The sequence below is a fragment of the Octopus bimaculoides genome, chromosome 7, assembly GCF_046866305.1.
Source record: "Octopus bimaculoides isolate indiv1 chromosome 7, ASM4686630v1, whole genome shotgun sequence".
Lineage (NCBI taxonomy): Eukaryota > Metazoa > Mollusca > Cephalopoda > Octopoda > Octopodidae > Octopus > Octopus bimaculoides.
Genome location: NC_142934.1, coordinates 2,664,467 through 2,682,374, shown reverse-complemented (window position 1 = coordinate 2,682,374; position 17,908 = coordinate 2,664,467). Strand labels below are relative to the sequence as shown.

General features: G+C 38.3%; 1 protein-coding gene across 3 annotated transcripts; it reads right to left on the bottom strand.

Annotated features, from left to right (window-relative positions):
* Window positions 1-11,955: 11,955 nt before the first annotated feature.
* On the bottom strand, window positions 11,956-17,862 carry LOC106872248 (uncharacterized). 3 transcript variants are annotated; one of them, XM_014919166.3, is made up of 3 exons: window positions 16,976-17,737; window positions 14,771-15,085; window positions 11,956-14,274 (listed from the first exon to the last, which is right to left on the bottom strand). In XM_014919166.3, the coding sequence occupies exon 3, from the start codon at window positions 13,817-13,819 to the stop codon at window positions 12,374-12,376; it is 1,446 nt and encodes a 481-aa protein (XP_014774652.1). In that variant the 5' UTR covers window positions 13,820-14,274; window positions 14,771-15,085; window positions 16,976-17,737; the 3' UTR covers window positions 11,956-12,373. The 3 variants fall into 3 exon arrangements, with proteins under 3 accessions (XP_014774652.1, XP_014774654.1, XP_014774653.1); XM_014919168.3 differs by having other exon boundaries at window positions 14,771-14,892; window positions 16,976-17,139; XM_014919167.3 differs by lacking the exon at window positions 14,771-15,085 and having other exon boundaries at window positions 16,976-17,862.
* Between the last annotated feature and the right edge of the window lie 46 nt (window positions 17,863-17,908).

Genomic DNA, 17,908 nt, shown 5'->3' with positions numbered 1-17,908 from the left:
GGAACTCTGCATTCGTAAACTGTGGTTTGTTATCTATCATGAGCTCACCTGGGATGCGGTGTCTGGCAAAGACAGATTTCACTGCCGTAACTGTCGTTTTACTTGATAGGCCAGACAATTTCAGGGTACTTTGAGAAATAGTCGATACACACCAGGTAGTCAATGTTCTTATACACAAACAAGTTGGCTCCGACTTTGGCCCATGGTTGATCAGGAATTTCATGGCTCTTCCATGGTTGTTTCGGATTACTCTTTCTGTTCTTGTTGCACACAGAACATTGTGATACAAATTCTTCAATTTGTACAGTCATTCCTAGCCAGAAGCTAACTTCTTTGACTCTGAGTATGCACTTTGTCACTCTGAAATGAGCATCATGAATTCTCTTCCATATTTCTGTTTGTAGTGTTGCAGGAACTACAACTTTGTCAGCTTTAAAGATGAGGTCATCAATAAAAGTCAATTCACCTCGACTATTCCAGTAGTCTTTCACACTTGCTGAAACATATTTTCTATTTTCTGGCCATCTGCACAGAATCACTGATTTCAGCTGTTGCAGTTGTGGATCTGCAATCACTGGCAATCCGGAATTCACTTAACTTTCCTGAAGTTATCAACAGTTGTGATATTAGCTCCCGCATCACACTCACTTTCATCAAACCAATCATTACTGGCTTGAAGATATGCCCTGCTCAAGGAATCTGCAACAGTCAGTTCTTTGGATGATACTTCTGTAAACACAGCAACATTCTCTGCAACCTGCTCAAGGGTTTCTGAAATATGATTTCACGGGACTTGTGATCAGTTTCTACTGTTTTTCCATAGATGTACTGATGAAACTTCTCACATCCATGTAGGATACCATCTCTTTCTCAGTCTATGCATACTTCGTTTGCTCACTTGTCAGCAACTGCTAAATTGAACGCTATAGTCTTGTCAGCTTGCATTAACACTGCTCCTAGCCCTTTGGAGCTTGCATCCACTGAGAACATGACTGGCTTTGTAACATCAAAGTACTGTAGTACTGGAGACTCTGTCACTCTTTGTTTCAAATTCTTGAAACGTGTTTGCTGCCTTCCTTCCCAGTGCCATGCAATGTCCTTCGGCAATAACTCTTGTAGAGCTGCAATTTTACTAGAGACACTTGGTATGAACTTTCCCAGATACTCTATCATATCATGGAATCTCATCAGATCTGTTTTGTTTTCAGGCTCAGGCATTCCTCGGATAGCTTTCACCTTTCCAGGATTTGGCTTCAGTCTCTTGTCAGTGAGTAGATGCCCTACACATGCGGCCTCCATCATTCTCTGCTTGCATTTCTTTGCATTCCATTTCAGGCCACTTGACTGTATTCTATTCAGAATGGCATGCAGTCTTTCATCATGTTGCTTGACATCTGTACCCCACACCCAGATGTCATCAACAATACATTCTGTGCCTGATAAACCTTCTAGGATCTGTGACATTGTTCTTTGAAATACCTCTGGCGCTGACTTCACTCTAAAAGGTAGTCAAGTGGATCGGTATCTACTGAATGGAGTATTGAAGGTACACAATTTGGAACTATTTTCATCAAGTTGTATCTGCCAAAATCCAGACTCTGCATCAAGAACGGAGAACAGTTTGGCACCTGGCATTCGTGACATAATTTCCTCAACAGTTCTCATGGCATGCATCCAAGTCCCTGGAACTGCTCTGGATATTCTCCCAGTATGTCTGTATTCATTTTCTGAATGCTGTGAACTCACTGAACCAACTTCAATTTCTCACAGGGTTTCCTTCCCAGTATACTTGGACAGTTTTCCTCCACAACCCAGAATACTACTTCATTCAAAGTGCCACTGATTTCACTTGATACTCTCTGTCCAAGTGAGAATGACTTTTCTTCAAAGTATGACACAAGTTTCACTTTTGAGTCGAACATTGATTTGGAAATGATATTGCACTGTACACCTGTATCCAGTTTGACTTCAGTGGTTTCTTGTAGATTAATAAAGTCTCATACCTGTCTTCATTATTTTCATCGGTGGTCATCTGTCCAGGGAATACTTCAATTTTCTCTCTCTAGCGTCTCTACATTTTACACATGCTGGCAAAATGATGTTTACCACTGTATTTGCCACAAACTTTTCTTGCAGCAGGACACTTGTCTTTAGCATGTTTCTAACCACACTCTCTATACTGAGAGTATTTTTTTTGGTTCAACCTTTAGGTTCATACTTCTTGGATCCCTCCTGGCATTCATTTCATTAAATATAGTTGATTGTTCATCATTAAGAACTTTCAATTGTGCTCTGATTTCTGTAGCTCTACACATCTGTACAGTTTTTTTTCCAAATCAAGATCATGTTCTCAATAACCGCGTTCTCAGGCTATCACTAAGAATTCCACAGACGATTCTGTCTTTAATGAGCCCTTCATTCAATGTCCCAAACTCACAAGTTCTAAATTTATTCTTTAAATCTATCAAATACTGATCAATTGATTTACCTGGTTTCTGAGATTGTGTGAAAAATGCATGTCTCTCAATATTCAGATTTTTCTTAGGTTCACAGAATTCCCGAAACTTTTGTTTCACTTTGTTGTGATTATTGCTATCCACTTCCTCACTCCACTCAAAAGTGCTATACACTTGAACTGCAGCCTCTCCTACCACTTGTAGTAAAGTAGAATGCTTCACATTCTGTGATTTTGTTGCAATTCCATTAGCCGTAAGGTATAGTTCAAACCTTTGTTCTCGGCTATGTTGCCTTTGAGATTAATCTCATTCAGGCAATTATTCAATCCCTCCTCTGACACCATCTAAGTTATGACATGATACAGGGCACAGCCATTACTATACATATTTCTTACATCATACATCACAAACTTGTGATGTCACACTTTGTGTGTACATCTTAATGTAAAGTCACTTTCATTACAATATGGACATGAAATACCTAAACCAGTAAAGCTACCTTTCTTGCATTCATTGAGAAATACCTTTAAAATCTTTTTATACCAACTGCCTGAAACTATCCTTCTATGATACAAACTTCCTGTTTTAAAATGATCTAAAATAAAATTGTTTACTAAAAAGACCGGTGATTGTCGTGCACTGATGATGGGTAAATACCTAGAAACCTGGGTCTGTGCGTATCATGTCAGGTCGAAGATGTGGGAAGGATGGCTTCCCATTGCAAATACTGATAGGGCACAGAAAGTGTGTCAATAGCCAGCTGGAGGAGATGTCCTCCTGGAACTACAAGCTACAGTAGCATCTACCCTTAGTGGTTAGCCACATTTAATAGGTGTAGGAGTGGCTGTATGGTAGCTTGCTTACGAACCACATGGTTCTGGGTTCAGCCCCACTGCGTGGCACCTTGAGCAAGTGTTTTCTACTATAGCCTCGGGCTGACCAAAGCCTTGTGAGTGGATTTGGTAGACGGAAACTGAAAGAAGCTTGTCGTATATATATGTATATATATATAAATAAATATATATATATATGTTTGTGTGTCTGTGTTTGTCCCCCCCAACATCGCTTGACAACCGATGCTGGTGTGTTTACGTCCCTGTAACTTAGCAGTTCGGCAAAAGAGACCGATAGAGTAAGTCCTAGGCTTACAAAGAATAAGTCCTGGGGTCAGTTCGCTTGACTAAAGGTGGTGCTCCAGCATGGCCACAGTCAAATGACTGAAATAGGTAAAAGAGTAAAATTTCATGTACATTTATTCTAAAAAGCTGCTTGGTAATGACTTTTAGTTATTTTACTAAATTTATTGAAACCAAGACAGTATCTCAACAAAAAGGTTATTACTGTGTCAGAGCATCAGTGTTCTGTCTGTCATCAAAGATAACATTACACATACCAACAGATTGTACTCAACTGATTTTCTTCAGTTGCCATCGATCTACTTTTACAACTAATCTCCCATCACAGTTCAACTTAGTTTGATGACAGGTGTTCATAAAGAAATTAGATTCTGTAGATTTTATTAAAGTTTTGAAAATGAAATGCATTTTAATATACACTGACTTTATTATCCTTCAATGTACAAAGTGACTGTGGTGCCAGGCAAGAGGTTGGAGTATGATAGTGGGACAGAGATAGCTGTCTTACTAGTGAGGAGATACTTGGCTACCGCAGGAGGACTCTATCAAACAGTTCAACCCATAGCTAACATTGAAGATGGACATTAAATGATGATGTCAAATGGTCTCATTGAAACAGTTATCTCCCTTACTCCGCAAAAGTCTCTTAAGCTCTGCGCCATCAACGCATTTAATTCTACTTTGGCAAAAAAACAAGTTTTTCTTACATAAATACGTGGTCAGTATCTCTTTGTAATTAAAAATAACGTTATTTGGTAAATCAACATGGGATTATCACTATATTCATTAGAAATAACAACCAAATCTTCCTCAAATTACACATTGTCTCAAAAGGAAGGACACATTGGATAACGTAATTCTAAGATATACTATGTACTGAAAAGTGCCAAACAGTGTCACAGCTTAATCCGTCTTGGTTGTATGTCTGCTGGATCAGGACTAAAGGCTGAGCAACAACAAAGAAGGATGTGTTGGATAATCTCAACTTCGATGTATCATAACTGAAGTTGTAAAAACAGGGATAATGTTTGATCACAGATGTACTGCATTAGGTTTGACCTGGAGCTAGAAATTAGTAATATTGGTTGAATGGTAGAGAAAATGTGATTAGTCTATCCTGCCATGACTGAATTTGCCTTTCATCCTTTAAGTGATTGAGAAAATAAGGATCAATAATGTTCTAGGTTGGTTTGACTGTTAACTCTACAACACACCATTACTCAAAAATAGGTTATCTATGTAATAAAATAATTTATACAGAACTATATTTGCCATTGGTGAAGGCACGTGGCCTAGTGGTTAGGCTGTTGCACTCACAATCGCTAGATCATGGGTTTGATTATTGGACTGAGCGATGTGTTGTATTCTTGAGCAAAACACTCCATTTCACATCGCCCCAGTCCACTCAGCTGTAAATGGATTACCTCTTGTGATGGACCAGCCTTCCAATCTGAGGAAATGTTGGCCTGCTTGCCTAGCTAGCATCATTTGACAGCTAAAGGGGTGCAAAGAGCATTGTGACTAGTGAGGTATAACAACATCTGATAGTCAATCACAGGATCATATCCTTGCTATGAAAAGTATGCCTCAGTCACATAATAATGTCATTTAACTTAGATAAAGTTGGTTTTGAAAGAAAGGCAACTTTTTGTCTCAATCAAAAATATTTTCTCTGTTTTGGATTTTTAAATTTTGTAAATAGCTTGGTCAGAGGAGGAAGGGTCATACCCATAGCCATTTTTAGGGTCTATAAGACTGGTAGGTCTTCTGTACATCTTGCAAGAACATTGAGACTGACATGATTGGTGTTACACCTGAACAGCTGCAGGTAAACATTTTCTGGGGATGAAGGATTATGAATGGTGGTAAGTGGAGACAATGTGTGTGAGTTGGGAGTGTTTATGTTGACATCGACCCAGCTAACTGCAAGAGGAAAAATCAGAGAAAGAGGAGAGAGAGGACATCTGTGGAACAGTTGAGTGGCAAGTGGCTTTTCTTTGGATGTAGTTTGTGGGTGCTTGGGTGCAGAGCAGCAGCAGCACTGTTCCAAGGATGTGATCAGTGGGGCTTACACTTGATTTTTGTAGTGAGTCAACAGCTGATTAGGACTGAAGTATTTTGGGGTTTAAAAGCTGAATGTTGGTCTTAGCAGTTCAGTTTTGGCAGTCTTATCTATGTAGGGGGTCACCATGAGACATCATCAAAGTGTAGGCTTTTTTAGGATTTTAGTTGTATGTTGTTCACGGTTAGAGAAGGTGAGAGGCAAGGTGTAAGTTTGGCTGAGGTGAAAGCAAAAAATGTAATTAAGAAGCTTGCTTCCTCCTAACCACATGGTTTTGATTTTAGTTTCACTGCACAGAACCTTGTTTTCCACTATAGTTCTGAGTCAACCAAAGTCTTTTTGTTGGAGTCGAGAGTCAGAAAGTGGATCCAATTTCCATGCTGGTATGGGTTGGATGGATTGACAAGAGCTGGTGAGCCAGAGGACTGCAGCAGACTCTGTTGTCTGCTTTGGCATGTGTTCTATGGCTGGGTACTCTTTCTAATACCATACCCCGGGTACTTTTTATGTTGCCAGGTAACTTTCAAGACAAGACCCTGAACTGAAGGGGAATAAGATAGGGTGATAGAGACAGGTGTCTTGCAGTGGAGATTCATGGTGAGCTCAGTTGGAAAGAGAGAGAAAGAACATGACCCCTCAAGTTACAGGGAGGGGGATGACAGTGAACTGGTACAAAGGTCTGGCTAGGATGAATGAGAAGGTGAGTTTGTGTGAGTGCAAAAGGAGAGGGAAAGTTAGAGGGAAAGAGAATTCAGTGTGGAGTGAAGAGAGGTGGAGGAGGAGTTAGGAAGAGATTCGTCAGGGACAGATTGTGTGCAGAGGCATAGAAATAAATGGCATACCATTAGGCCCCCATTTTAACTTAGATGAGCAAGTCTTCTCATGCACAATAAATCACCAATCATTTCAGTCCTTTGTCATCTCCAAGATGTTCAACATCTGAAGCTCATTTTTCACTACATCATCTCAAATCTTTGTCTTCCACAGAGTCTATACACATTTATGGTACATCTTAATACAGCATCATTGTCTTCAGCATCATTGTTTAATGTCTGTTTTCCAAGCTGGCTTGACAGGTGCTGGCCAGCTGGGGAGCTGTCCAGATTCCAAACGATCTGTTGTGGCATCGTTTCTACAGCTAGATGCCTTTCCTAATGCCAACCACTTTACAGAGTATGCTTTTTACATGCTTCCCGCATGGGTGCACATATGCAGCACTGGTACGAGTGCCTTTTCCAAGCCTATATGTACAGACGACAGTGATTTTACTTGGTTTGACACATCTTCTCAAGTACAACAAATTGCTACAGCTGCTGATCCCTTATCATTTTCTCAGTGAGGCCCAGCATCTGAAGATCCTTTCTCACCACTTTGTCCCTTGTCTTCCACAGGTTCCCTCTACAAATAGAGCTCAGTACTTCTTTGTGCTGCTGTGCTCAACCACACACATCACATGACCAAACCAGCACAGTCTTCTCTCTCTTACATCGGATGCTTCTTACACCTAGTATTCCTCTTAAATCACCCACACTTTCTTGTGTGTGCACACTAACATTACTCAACCAGCAGAGAATGCTAGCCTCATTTCTTTCAATCCTTCGCAAGTCCTCTATAATTAAAACTCATGTTTCACTACCATGTAGCATAGGCATCATACAATCTGCCTTTCACGCTGAGGGAGAGACCCTTAGTTACCAACAAAGACAGAAGCTCTCTGAACGTTGCCCAGCCTGTTCTTATTCTAGCAACTACACTTTTAGAACTTCCTCCACCACTACTAATTCAGTCACCTAGGCAACACAAGCTATCTATTACTTCTAATGATCCCCCTGAGCATTTCTAGTGCTTATTGTACCCACACATTTATCACATACAAAGTCTATCTTTTTCATTAACCTTCCTGTGACATTGCTACACCTCTTATGTATCCAAAGCTTGCACTGGCTACAACATATGGAGTTTCTACCAAAAACCTTTCTTACATATCGAGCAGGGCCATCTCCCTGACAGTTCCTGTGATTTGTCTGTTTTCCTATTTACTATAAGTTTGGTTTTAGTTAAATTAACTCTAAGGCCCTTAGATTCCACACCTGAAATTTCTTCTCTAGTTCTCAGTGATTCAGCTTCATCCATATAAAACACATGACCATACCAGTAGTCTTTTCTGTTGCACACTATATCTGACGCCTCTTCTACCCAATTTTTTAAAACACATTTACACTTTGACATACAAGCACATCCATTGGAGCATGCTAGCTTCATTTTTCTTTTGAGCCTTTGCATGTCCTCTACAGTTGCAGTCCACATTTCACTACCATGTAGCATAGCTGTTCGTACACATGCATCATACAATCTGCCTTTCACCCTGAAAGGAAGGCCTTTTGTTACCAACAAAGATAATATCTCTAAACTTTTCCCAGCTGGATCATATTCTAGCAATTATGCTTCCAGAAGTCCTCCTCCACTGCTAATTAGGTCACCAAGATGACAGAAACTGTTTATTACTGCCATTGATCCTCCTGTCTTCTTAATCTTTATTGTTCCTGCATATTTGTCACAAAGACTACTTTCTCTTTTTAACCCTCTTATGATTCCACTGCACTGCTTATGTGCTCATAGCATGCACTGAGTACTCTATGGAATTTCTACATAATGAGCCTGGCCATTTCCTTCAAAGAATCAGTAATTTGCCTGCTTTCCTTTGGTCTTTGTTAAATTAACTGCAAGGACTTTTAATTCTAGGCTTTGCTTCCACTTCTGCAATTTCTTCTGTATTTCTACCACAAGTTCAGCTATAAGAACAAGGTCGTCAGCATAGAGGAGCTCCCACAGGCAACCAGTCTTAAATTCCTCTGTTAAAGGTTGGAGGACTATGATAAGAGGAGACTGAGAACTGATCCCCAGTGAACTTTTACCTGCACACAAAATTCATTGCTATACTCATTCCACCTTACAGATAGTATCCCTTGGGGAGTTCTCACCAGCCCCTAGCTTCTGCAATGACACCAGTTGAGAGGGAAAAAGACCTTGTCAAAGACTTTGTCCATATCAACAAATGCTTTTCCTGCAGTTGCCTTACTAGGAAGATAACACCAGTAGTCTTTCTCCATGGCACAAAATGAAACTGCTTCTCGTCTATGTTAATTCACTTTCTAATTAGTTGAGCGATGACCGTTTCTGTAACTTTCATGACCTGGTCCAGCAATTCGGTACCTCTATAATTACTTGTCTACAGTAGGGATCACCAAACTATGGCCCACAAGGTCAGTTCATCCGGTCTGCCATCACACAGTACTTTTTGTGTAAGAACCTGCAACGAGAGTTCATTTGCCTCTGGTATCAGTGTTTGGAACAACTTATGTCTGTGAGCAAACATTTTCAATAATGATGTGAAATCAACACACCAAACGATATTGACTGATGAACATTTGAAAGCAATGCTCTTGGTTGGACGCAGCAATTCCAAAGCAAATATTTATATCTTAAAAGCTAAACACCAGTTTCACAAACCTCACTAACCCTTTTTTTTTTTTTGCTGCTTAGTTTGAGCAAAATGGTTATGTGGCCCACACTTGTCATTCTCTGTTATCCGGTCTGCCAAAGAAAAAAAAAAATTTGGTGACCCCTGGTCTAGAACACCTCCCTTACCTTTATGGCAGTTGGCTATAATGCTGCTACATAAGTTATTGTGTATGATATCTTCCTGGAAAACCTAATCAACTGTACAGGTGACTAGGCCATATTCTAATCATCTTGGTGATAATTCCTGATGGACCAGGGGCTTTTCCTATCCTTAATTGCTTTATCTATTATACTGCTGTCAACTTGGATAGCTGGTCTGTTTGTTGGATCCACATCCAGAAGACTCTCCTTCCATGCCTTCACCACAATTAGCAGCCTTCCATAGTGACCACCCCATGCCTCGTTTTATTCTGAATCACTAAGTGCAAGTCTTCCCATCGTTCCACCCAACCACACACTCTTCTCCTAAAACATAATTCACTCTGACAGACGGTCTTGTAACTATGCAACAAAACAGTGACCTCTTCCTTTTTGCTTTCCCCTAGCAAAATATACTCGTTGTCTAGCTTCTTTTCTAGCTGCCCCGTATACTACCCCCACTCATCCATCATGTCACTCTTTGCCTGGTTGGAACTTTGCACTGGCCAAGTGTTGGGCCTGGAGTTTATGCTATACATCTCCATCTCCTTGTCAAATGCTTTAATTAGGACATCTGGAAATCTTTAACTATTCAATGGATCCTTAAGCTTCCATACTTTCCTTTTCCAGACTGCTTTGTCTTTCAGATTCCTAACCTGAAGTTATGTTAGGGAGTACATTCTTCACTTGAGATGGTTTATGAGTATCCATCTATCTCACTTTCTGGTGAGAACATAGTCAATCTGGTTTGTGTATCCACCACATTGATAGGTGATCAGGTGACTGGCTGGTTTCCTGAAGTTAATGTTGCAAATCATTAGGTCATTTGCATCACAAAACTCTAAATCCTTCACCTCCTTGTACACCATGGAAGCCAGCAAGATACTCCCCATATGGCCACTGAAGTGGCCAGTCAAGAAGATAAGATTAATGTCATTTATTGTTGAGATAGTCTGCAAAAGGGCAACATATAATTGATCCTTTTGTTAATCTGGCAGTTCTGTTTGACGAGTATAGGCAGAGGGAATAGTTGTATTTACCAAGACTTGTCTAAGTACAAGAACCTATAATACAGACTGACTGCCTTGATCACTTTATCCACCCATTTCACAACTAAAAGAATGCTGTCAGTATTGCCTTCCCAGATTTTATGTGTATGCTCTTAGTTGGTGAGGAGTTTGCCTGAGGCTCCTTTCCGTCTTACCTCTGGCATATAGTATACATCTACATGCCTCCAGTTTAGCATTTCAACAATCTCACCAGATCTTTTCAATGTGCCTACACAAGGATACAGACACACACACATCATCATCATTACCATTTAATGTCTGTTTTCCATGCTGAAATGGGCTGGATGGTTTGACAGGAGCTGGCAAGCCAGAGGACTGTGCCAAAGTTTACTGCCTGCTTTGGCCTAGTTTCTACAGCTGGATGCCCTTCTTGTAGCCAACCACTTCACAGAGTGTGGACTGGAAGCTTTTTACATGGCACCAGCAAGGTCAGCAACTAACTTGCAAGACAAGACCCCTCGACAGGAGAGTAGTATTGAGGGAAGTGCGTTTGTATAAGGTGATGAGAGATTCAATATATTTACACACATACATATCATCATAGTTCAATGTTCACTTTTCCATGCTTACATGGGTCAGACAGAATGTTATAGAAGATATTCTACTGCCAGATGTCCTTCCTGTTGACAACTTTCACTTGTAATATTTCCCCCAAGGCCAAGTATTTTTTGTGTAAGACTGAAAAGTAATATCATTTGCATGATGATGCTCATTTACCACCATCCATATGAAGACAAGAGTATAAACAAGCACAGATGATGAGCCTCTTCCTGTATCCACCCCTACACATACACAAAAGGCATGGGTTGGCCTTAGGCTATTGTAGACACCTATCCAAGTTGCCATGCAGTGGGATCAACCCCCAGGATTATGTCATTGTGAAGTGAACTTCTTAACCATACTATAATATCCCTAGGATAAGTCTACCATATTTTGAGTTCTGATTCTCAGTCAACCTGCCCAAGATTTACCATAGTTCAGTTCCTTGCACTGACTATTGAATTCTAGCTTTCTTCATTCTTGTATGAAACCCCAGGACTATGCCATGCTCTCTTTTTCTCACTAACTAGCATTTTGATTTCAGCAATGTTGACCTTCAGGCTTTAAGACTGTAGACAATGCTTCCAGCTTTGGAATTCTGCTTGACAGATTTTCCCAGGAGAATTAGAATCATTAGCATACATAAATACTCAATGTCAATTAGTGCAGAACTCAAGAACTATAAGATTAAAATGCAGCTAAGAGAACTCTGATGAATACTTGCCTTTACACTAAACTTCGCACAGAACATGCTGAGAACCCGACTTTTGCTGACAGCACCTTCCTACATAGCTTCATAAACTCTACAAGTCTTAGTATCATCTGCATCAAATATACTTAGTACCCCAAAACTCAGTCAAAGACCTATATCAGAAAAAAAAGAACAGCATGTTCTTTACCAAGAAATATTCTTGTAACTGTCTCATTGAAAATACAGCATCTGTACTCTCACATCTCGGCACAAACTCAAACTGCATTTTGAAGATTTTTTTAGATGTTTTCGAAGCTGGTATGAGTATTTAAAAATTAAGTTTTATTTTTGTATTTTAACTTAATTTTATTATCATTTTCAATACATTTACATAAGATAGTTATATTTGCTGTCATCATTGACAGCACAAATACACTAATCATAAATAGAAAATACTCAAAATAGTTGCAGTAGAAGTTTTGTAGTGTTTACGTCTATTTCACAAGTTTTCTTCTGAATTTAATTTGATGTGTCTTTCACAAGAATCTCATTGTAACTTAATCCTGTCACAATATGATGTCTCTCTCTCATAATTTCATTGTCACTTGAATATCTCTGCTATGGTGAAGTGAGCCACAAGAATCTCTCATTGGAATTTTTTTTTTTTAATAGAATTTCACCATTCTATGGATTACTTTCCAGGTGTATCTGTCTATGATGAGAAATATATTGGAAGACAGTTTTCTCTCAAAACAATGCTACAATTTGTCTCCAGAATGTGTCTGTACATGATTAGAAAACTGGCCTTTCCAAGTGAAGTCTTTACCACAAACGTCACAATGGTAAGGCTTTTCTCCTGTGTGAACGCGTTTGTGAGCAGTTAAAGAACTAACACGAGGGAATTTCTTACCACAGATATCACAGTCATATGGTTTCTCACCTGTGTGAATAATATTGTGATTGGATAAGTGACTGCTGCGAGAGAATGTTTTACCACAGGTTTCACAACGATATGGACACTCCCCTTTGTGAATACGTTTGTGACTTGCCAAGTTCCCACTCAGAGAGAATGATTTATCACAAATATCACAGTGGTATGGTTTTTCTCCAGTGTGAACACGTTTGTGACAAGATAATTGATTCATACAAGTAAATGTTTTACCACAAATATCACAATGGTACGGTTTCTCTCCAGTATGAAGACGTTTATGACAAGATAGTTGGCTTCTACATGCAAATGTCTTATTACAAATATCGCAATTATATGGTTTCTCTCCAGTATGAATTCGCTCATGACGAGACAACTGACTCTTGCATGTAAATGTTTTATCACAGATATCGCAGTGGTAAGGTTTCTCTCCAGTGTGGATACGTATATGACAAGACAGGGAACTGTTGGCAGTGAATTTCTTTCCACAGATTTCACAATGAAAAGGTTTTGAACCTGTGTGAATTAGTTTATGTTGAATGACATGGCTTTTTTGTGCAAACGTCCTTCCACAAATGTCACACTGGAATGGCTTATCTCCAGTATGAACACGTTGATGTCGAGATAACTCACCTTTCAGTGAAAATGTTTTACCACAAATATCACATGGATATGGTTTCTCTCCTGTGTGAATCCATATGTGAGTTGATAGTTGAACTTTAAAAGTGAAGCCTTTCCCACAGATATCACACTGGAATAATTTCTCTCTTGTGTGGATGAGCTTGTGTTTAGATAAGTAACTAAAATGTGAGAAGTTTTTATCACAAATATCACACTTATATGGTTGCTCTCCAGTATGAGTTCTTCTGTGTGAAACTAATTGGCTGCTGCAAGACAAAATTTTCCCACAGATATCACAATGATACGGGGTCTCACCTGAATGAATCCGTTTGTGAAGAGTTAAACTGTTAATTCGAGAGAAAAATTTACCACAAATATCACAGTGGTAAGGTTTCTCTCCAGTGTGGATACGTTTGTGGAAATACAGAGAACTACTTGAAGATAACTTTTTACCACAAATTTCACAGGGAAAGAGTTTAGAGGTTGTGTGATTTAATTTATGCTGAGTCAAATAACTATTTCTTGTGAAGGATTTCCCACAAATGTCACAGGGATGGGATTTCTTAGCTGCACCTACCTTTGTCTCTTTATAGGAATCCTCAACCTTTTCTATTGTTTCATCATCAACTTCATTCTCAAACTGCTTTTCTTCCATAATTCCTTTCCTTTGTTCAAATAATACAAAAAAATGTTGAAAATTCTTGGAGTCTTTTGACGACAAAACTTTTCAATAAAAGTCCTCAATATTCTTTAAATTAAACTATTTTTTTTTTTTAAGTCTGCAGAACTCTCAATCTAAAGACACTTTCTTTAGATGGAATTTTTCTCTAGAGTTAAATAAGAATTCATGAAGTAGTTCAAATTCTCTAGATATATTCAGATCTATAAAAGACATGTATAAGTCAGCCAAAGTTTTGTGCTACATGTTTCAAGAGAAACTATTACAGAAAATTACAGAGAAGCCAAATATCTTGACAATGGCAAATTCTTGCAGGTGTAAACTGAAATACTTTTGATAATAAAGATTGTTTCACAGAGTCTCATGTCTTGAACCTGTCAAGTTGTTGCTGTGTTCTTGGTATGAAATTTCAGTCTTAAAGGTAGCTGAGTCTGAAACAAAAGAGAAAAAAATGTATAAGAGATGAAAGACAGTTTAAAGGTGAGACAAAGATTATGGAAAGATTTGAAAAGAGACTTTGAAAGAGCAAGACAGACAGAAAATATGCAAAGAGAAGAACTATACACAGGTACAGGCATGTAGTAGTAATGTTTAGAGAGACAGAAACAAGACCTGGTTTATCATATTTCGTAAAATACTTCAGTCTGGACATGTTGCACTTTGTCTATCATAAAGTCTATTCCTGTAGATTCAGGTGGTGGTCATGGTGGAAGCAAACATGGTTACTTTGGTCAGAATGTGACACTTGTTCCTCTGCAAGTGGAATGTCTATTTTATACAGAATGGTTGTTCTGTTTGCAGCGGATATAAACATTTGGGAGGAGATGTTGAAGCTATGAGAAGAAAGTGAATGTATGTGTGCGAAGGGAGTAAGCTGTAGAGCTGCCATGTGTACAGTTGGTGTGTAGCTGTAGTGTTTATACTTACAAGATCAGTGTATAACTGAAGTCTGTACAGCTGGTGTCCACTCCTCAATGGCTGCTACAAAGGTAATTCTTCTGTCCATTTCTTTGTCAGTTGACAAATATCTAAGTCTCACACTAGGTTGACTGAATTCCAAAACAATAAAGATATCTGACACAAATTGACAGTTTAAGGGTCATTAAGGGCAGTTGATTAAACTGCCCCTGGTATTTTGTTGCTATTTACTTTGTCTTCAGCATAACAATATTGAGGTAGCATCAAGGTCATTTTGACTTGTTAGAAATATGGCCAAATCTTCTTCAAATCACACTGAAGCATCTTAAAAAATAAAAGGTACATTATGCAACCTCAAAAAAGATAGGATGGTAACTGCTAGAATGTCTGTGATCAAAGATCAGCTTAATCACCATTAACCAAAGACTAAACAACTTGTATGAAAATGGTGACATTTTTATATTTCACTTTCAATCTTTGGAAATGTCCTCCCTCTCCAAACTTTTACAAATGGGAATCTACTAAAATATAAGAATGTCATACTTTCACACCTCTTTCCCTTGAAAATCGATTGAATAATTAAAAAAGTAATTTTCCTAATTTTGTCAGAAGAGCATCATCTATGAGATTTTTGTCTTTTTGTAGGGCCTCTAAGATTAAGAGAAAAGGAGTATCCCAGATACTCGGTCTAAATGCTTTCAATAGAATGGACTCAACTATAAATACCCAAATCTTATCCTATAGTCTTAAAAAGGAAGGGCACATTAAATAATAGTTACAGCTACATTATGTCTGAATAAGAGAAGCGGTGGTCACTGTTGAACATCATTTGATCGTAGATCTTGTGAAACACGATCGACTTGGGAATAAACAGGTAAGAACACATCAAATATTGCAGTCGTAGATATACTACGTCTGAAAAGATGAGATTGGATTGTTACATATGGAACACCTTTCAGCAAAAATCGTCTTGGAAGACAGTCAAAAAGATTAAGTTTATTAATTTTCAATTTTAAAACTGCACAAGCACTATAGTCTCGTTCTTATTTTCTGATGGCAATAATTGATGTTGTTTAGATCCAGGCTAATCCTCATTATACAAACCACTGGTTAAAAATATTCCAGCGGTGACAATTCATTCTTTTATATCTATGACTACCTTGTCCTTTTTTTAAAGGCTATGTGTTGAGACTTAGCTGTTGCTTCTAGCAGGTCGAGCAATTGTGTATACGCTCGCTAGCTGGTAGTAGTATTTATTGTTTCGTCCCAGGTAATTTCTGCTTAAGCAAACCTATGATTTAAAGCATTCCAGCCGTGACTATTCCTACTCTATCTGCTTATGTTTACATTGTCTAATGTGTCCTTTGTTAAAAGCAACAGCACACGATTTAAAGGACAGTAGTTGTCATTTCTAGCAAACCAGAGTGACCACACAAAAGCTTTTTCCTTCGTTGGTGTTATAATAGTATTAGTAGTAGTCAATTACCAAGTAGATATCGAAATTTCTGTAAATTCCAGGCCAAAATCAGACCTTCATAAGAAGTCAGTTTATAGAATATGGAATACAAACCGACTTTTCGACGTTTTTTCCACGCCCCTCCCTGTTGAAAACTTTCAAGTAGTGCGACAGTGCTACAAATATATTATTTAGGTACATTAATTAATATTAAGAGTATCATAATTTTAGTAATTCTTAGTGTTTATATTTTTCTTTAGCTCTATCTTTTAGAAAACTGGGAAAATGTAGGAATTTATGCAAACAATAAATTACCAACGTGTGGGCAAAAATTAACATCATTTTTAATATCCCTGTAATCTTAGGGGTGTTGTTTCATTCCAACGTAACTTTTAGACGATTAAAGGCGTTCCAGCCCTGACTATTTTCATTTTTGTGTCTAGAACCAATTTTTTTCTATATTTTTAAAAGACAGTAGCATAATTTTTTTTTAAAGAAAATCTGACTGTTATTTCTAGCAGGCCGAGTTACTGTTTAACGGAGCAATTCCTTGTTTGGGTGGCAATTTAACGCACATAAGAATAAGACATTTCCATCACGTTAGTTTGGATAGACTTGTTTGTTTGAAACACAACCACAATGTTAAATTGGTAAAATATATTCCTTTCCCTCTTCCACTCGTTTCTGTCTTTTGTTAGTCCTGACAAAGAAATAGATTTCATGCTTATTAAATATCACAATAGATAAATAATACTTACGTAACAAAGTGGAGTATGGGAAATGTCTTTAACTAATCAACCCTGAAACAAAAGAAGACAATTTCGAAGAGAGAAAATAAACAGTAATTTGTAAATAATTCGATCTGAGATTTGATTGTAAAATTGTGGGAAAAGCGAGGAGTGGGAAGGTTGTCAGGGGACTTAACTCTGTCACTTTTACGGGACAATGGATTTGTGCGATTAGCAATTCGTCTGACCAGTTCGACTTTTTCAAACAGTGCATCTAGAGGCAGATTAACCAGTGTGACCTCTCTGGTAGTTTGTGATACGAGGGAGATTTGGTTGCTATAAAATTTTCTGGTAGTTTAAGCGAATAGAAAAGAAAATTCGTTCATCTTCCCATTTGAAACCTGTTGGTGAAGTCTCTAAAAACACATACGGAAAAATAGTTTCCAGTCCTACGACTAAAACAGTAATTTAAAATGCTACATAGTTTTGAATTAGTAAAATTCTCAGTACACATATCACTCCTTTCCGCTACACATTGCCAAGAAGCAGGTTCTGGTGGCAGTCAAGTTCATAACCCCTGATAGAATCCTTAGTAAGCTGGGCGAAATGCTTAGCGACATTTCGTTCGTCTCTACGTTCTGAGTTCAAATTTCGCTGGGATTGATTTTGCCTTTCATCCTTTCGAGGTCGTTAAAATAAGTACAAGTTGAGCACTAGGGTCGATGTAATCGACTTCATTCTCCCCAGAAATTGTTGATCTTGTGCTTAAATTTGAAAGCAATATAGGTTTCTAGTGATTTTATTTTTCTTGCGCTGATAATGTTTGTTACAAAGATATGACTGTAATTTCATTTTTAGTTAATGCAGTTGTCCTGTTTGCTAGACCGCATGTCATTTGATAAAGTTTCTCCTACAATGCTGTTTCCGAACAAAAAGCTTGTAGGCGTACTAGTTACTTGTACG

Coding starts and splice junctions, on each gene's coding strand:
- LOC106872248 (XM_014919167.3), bottom strand. CDS start 13,819: ATGGAAGAAAAGCAGTTTGAGAATGAAGTTGATGATGAAACAATAGAA.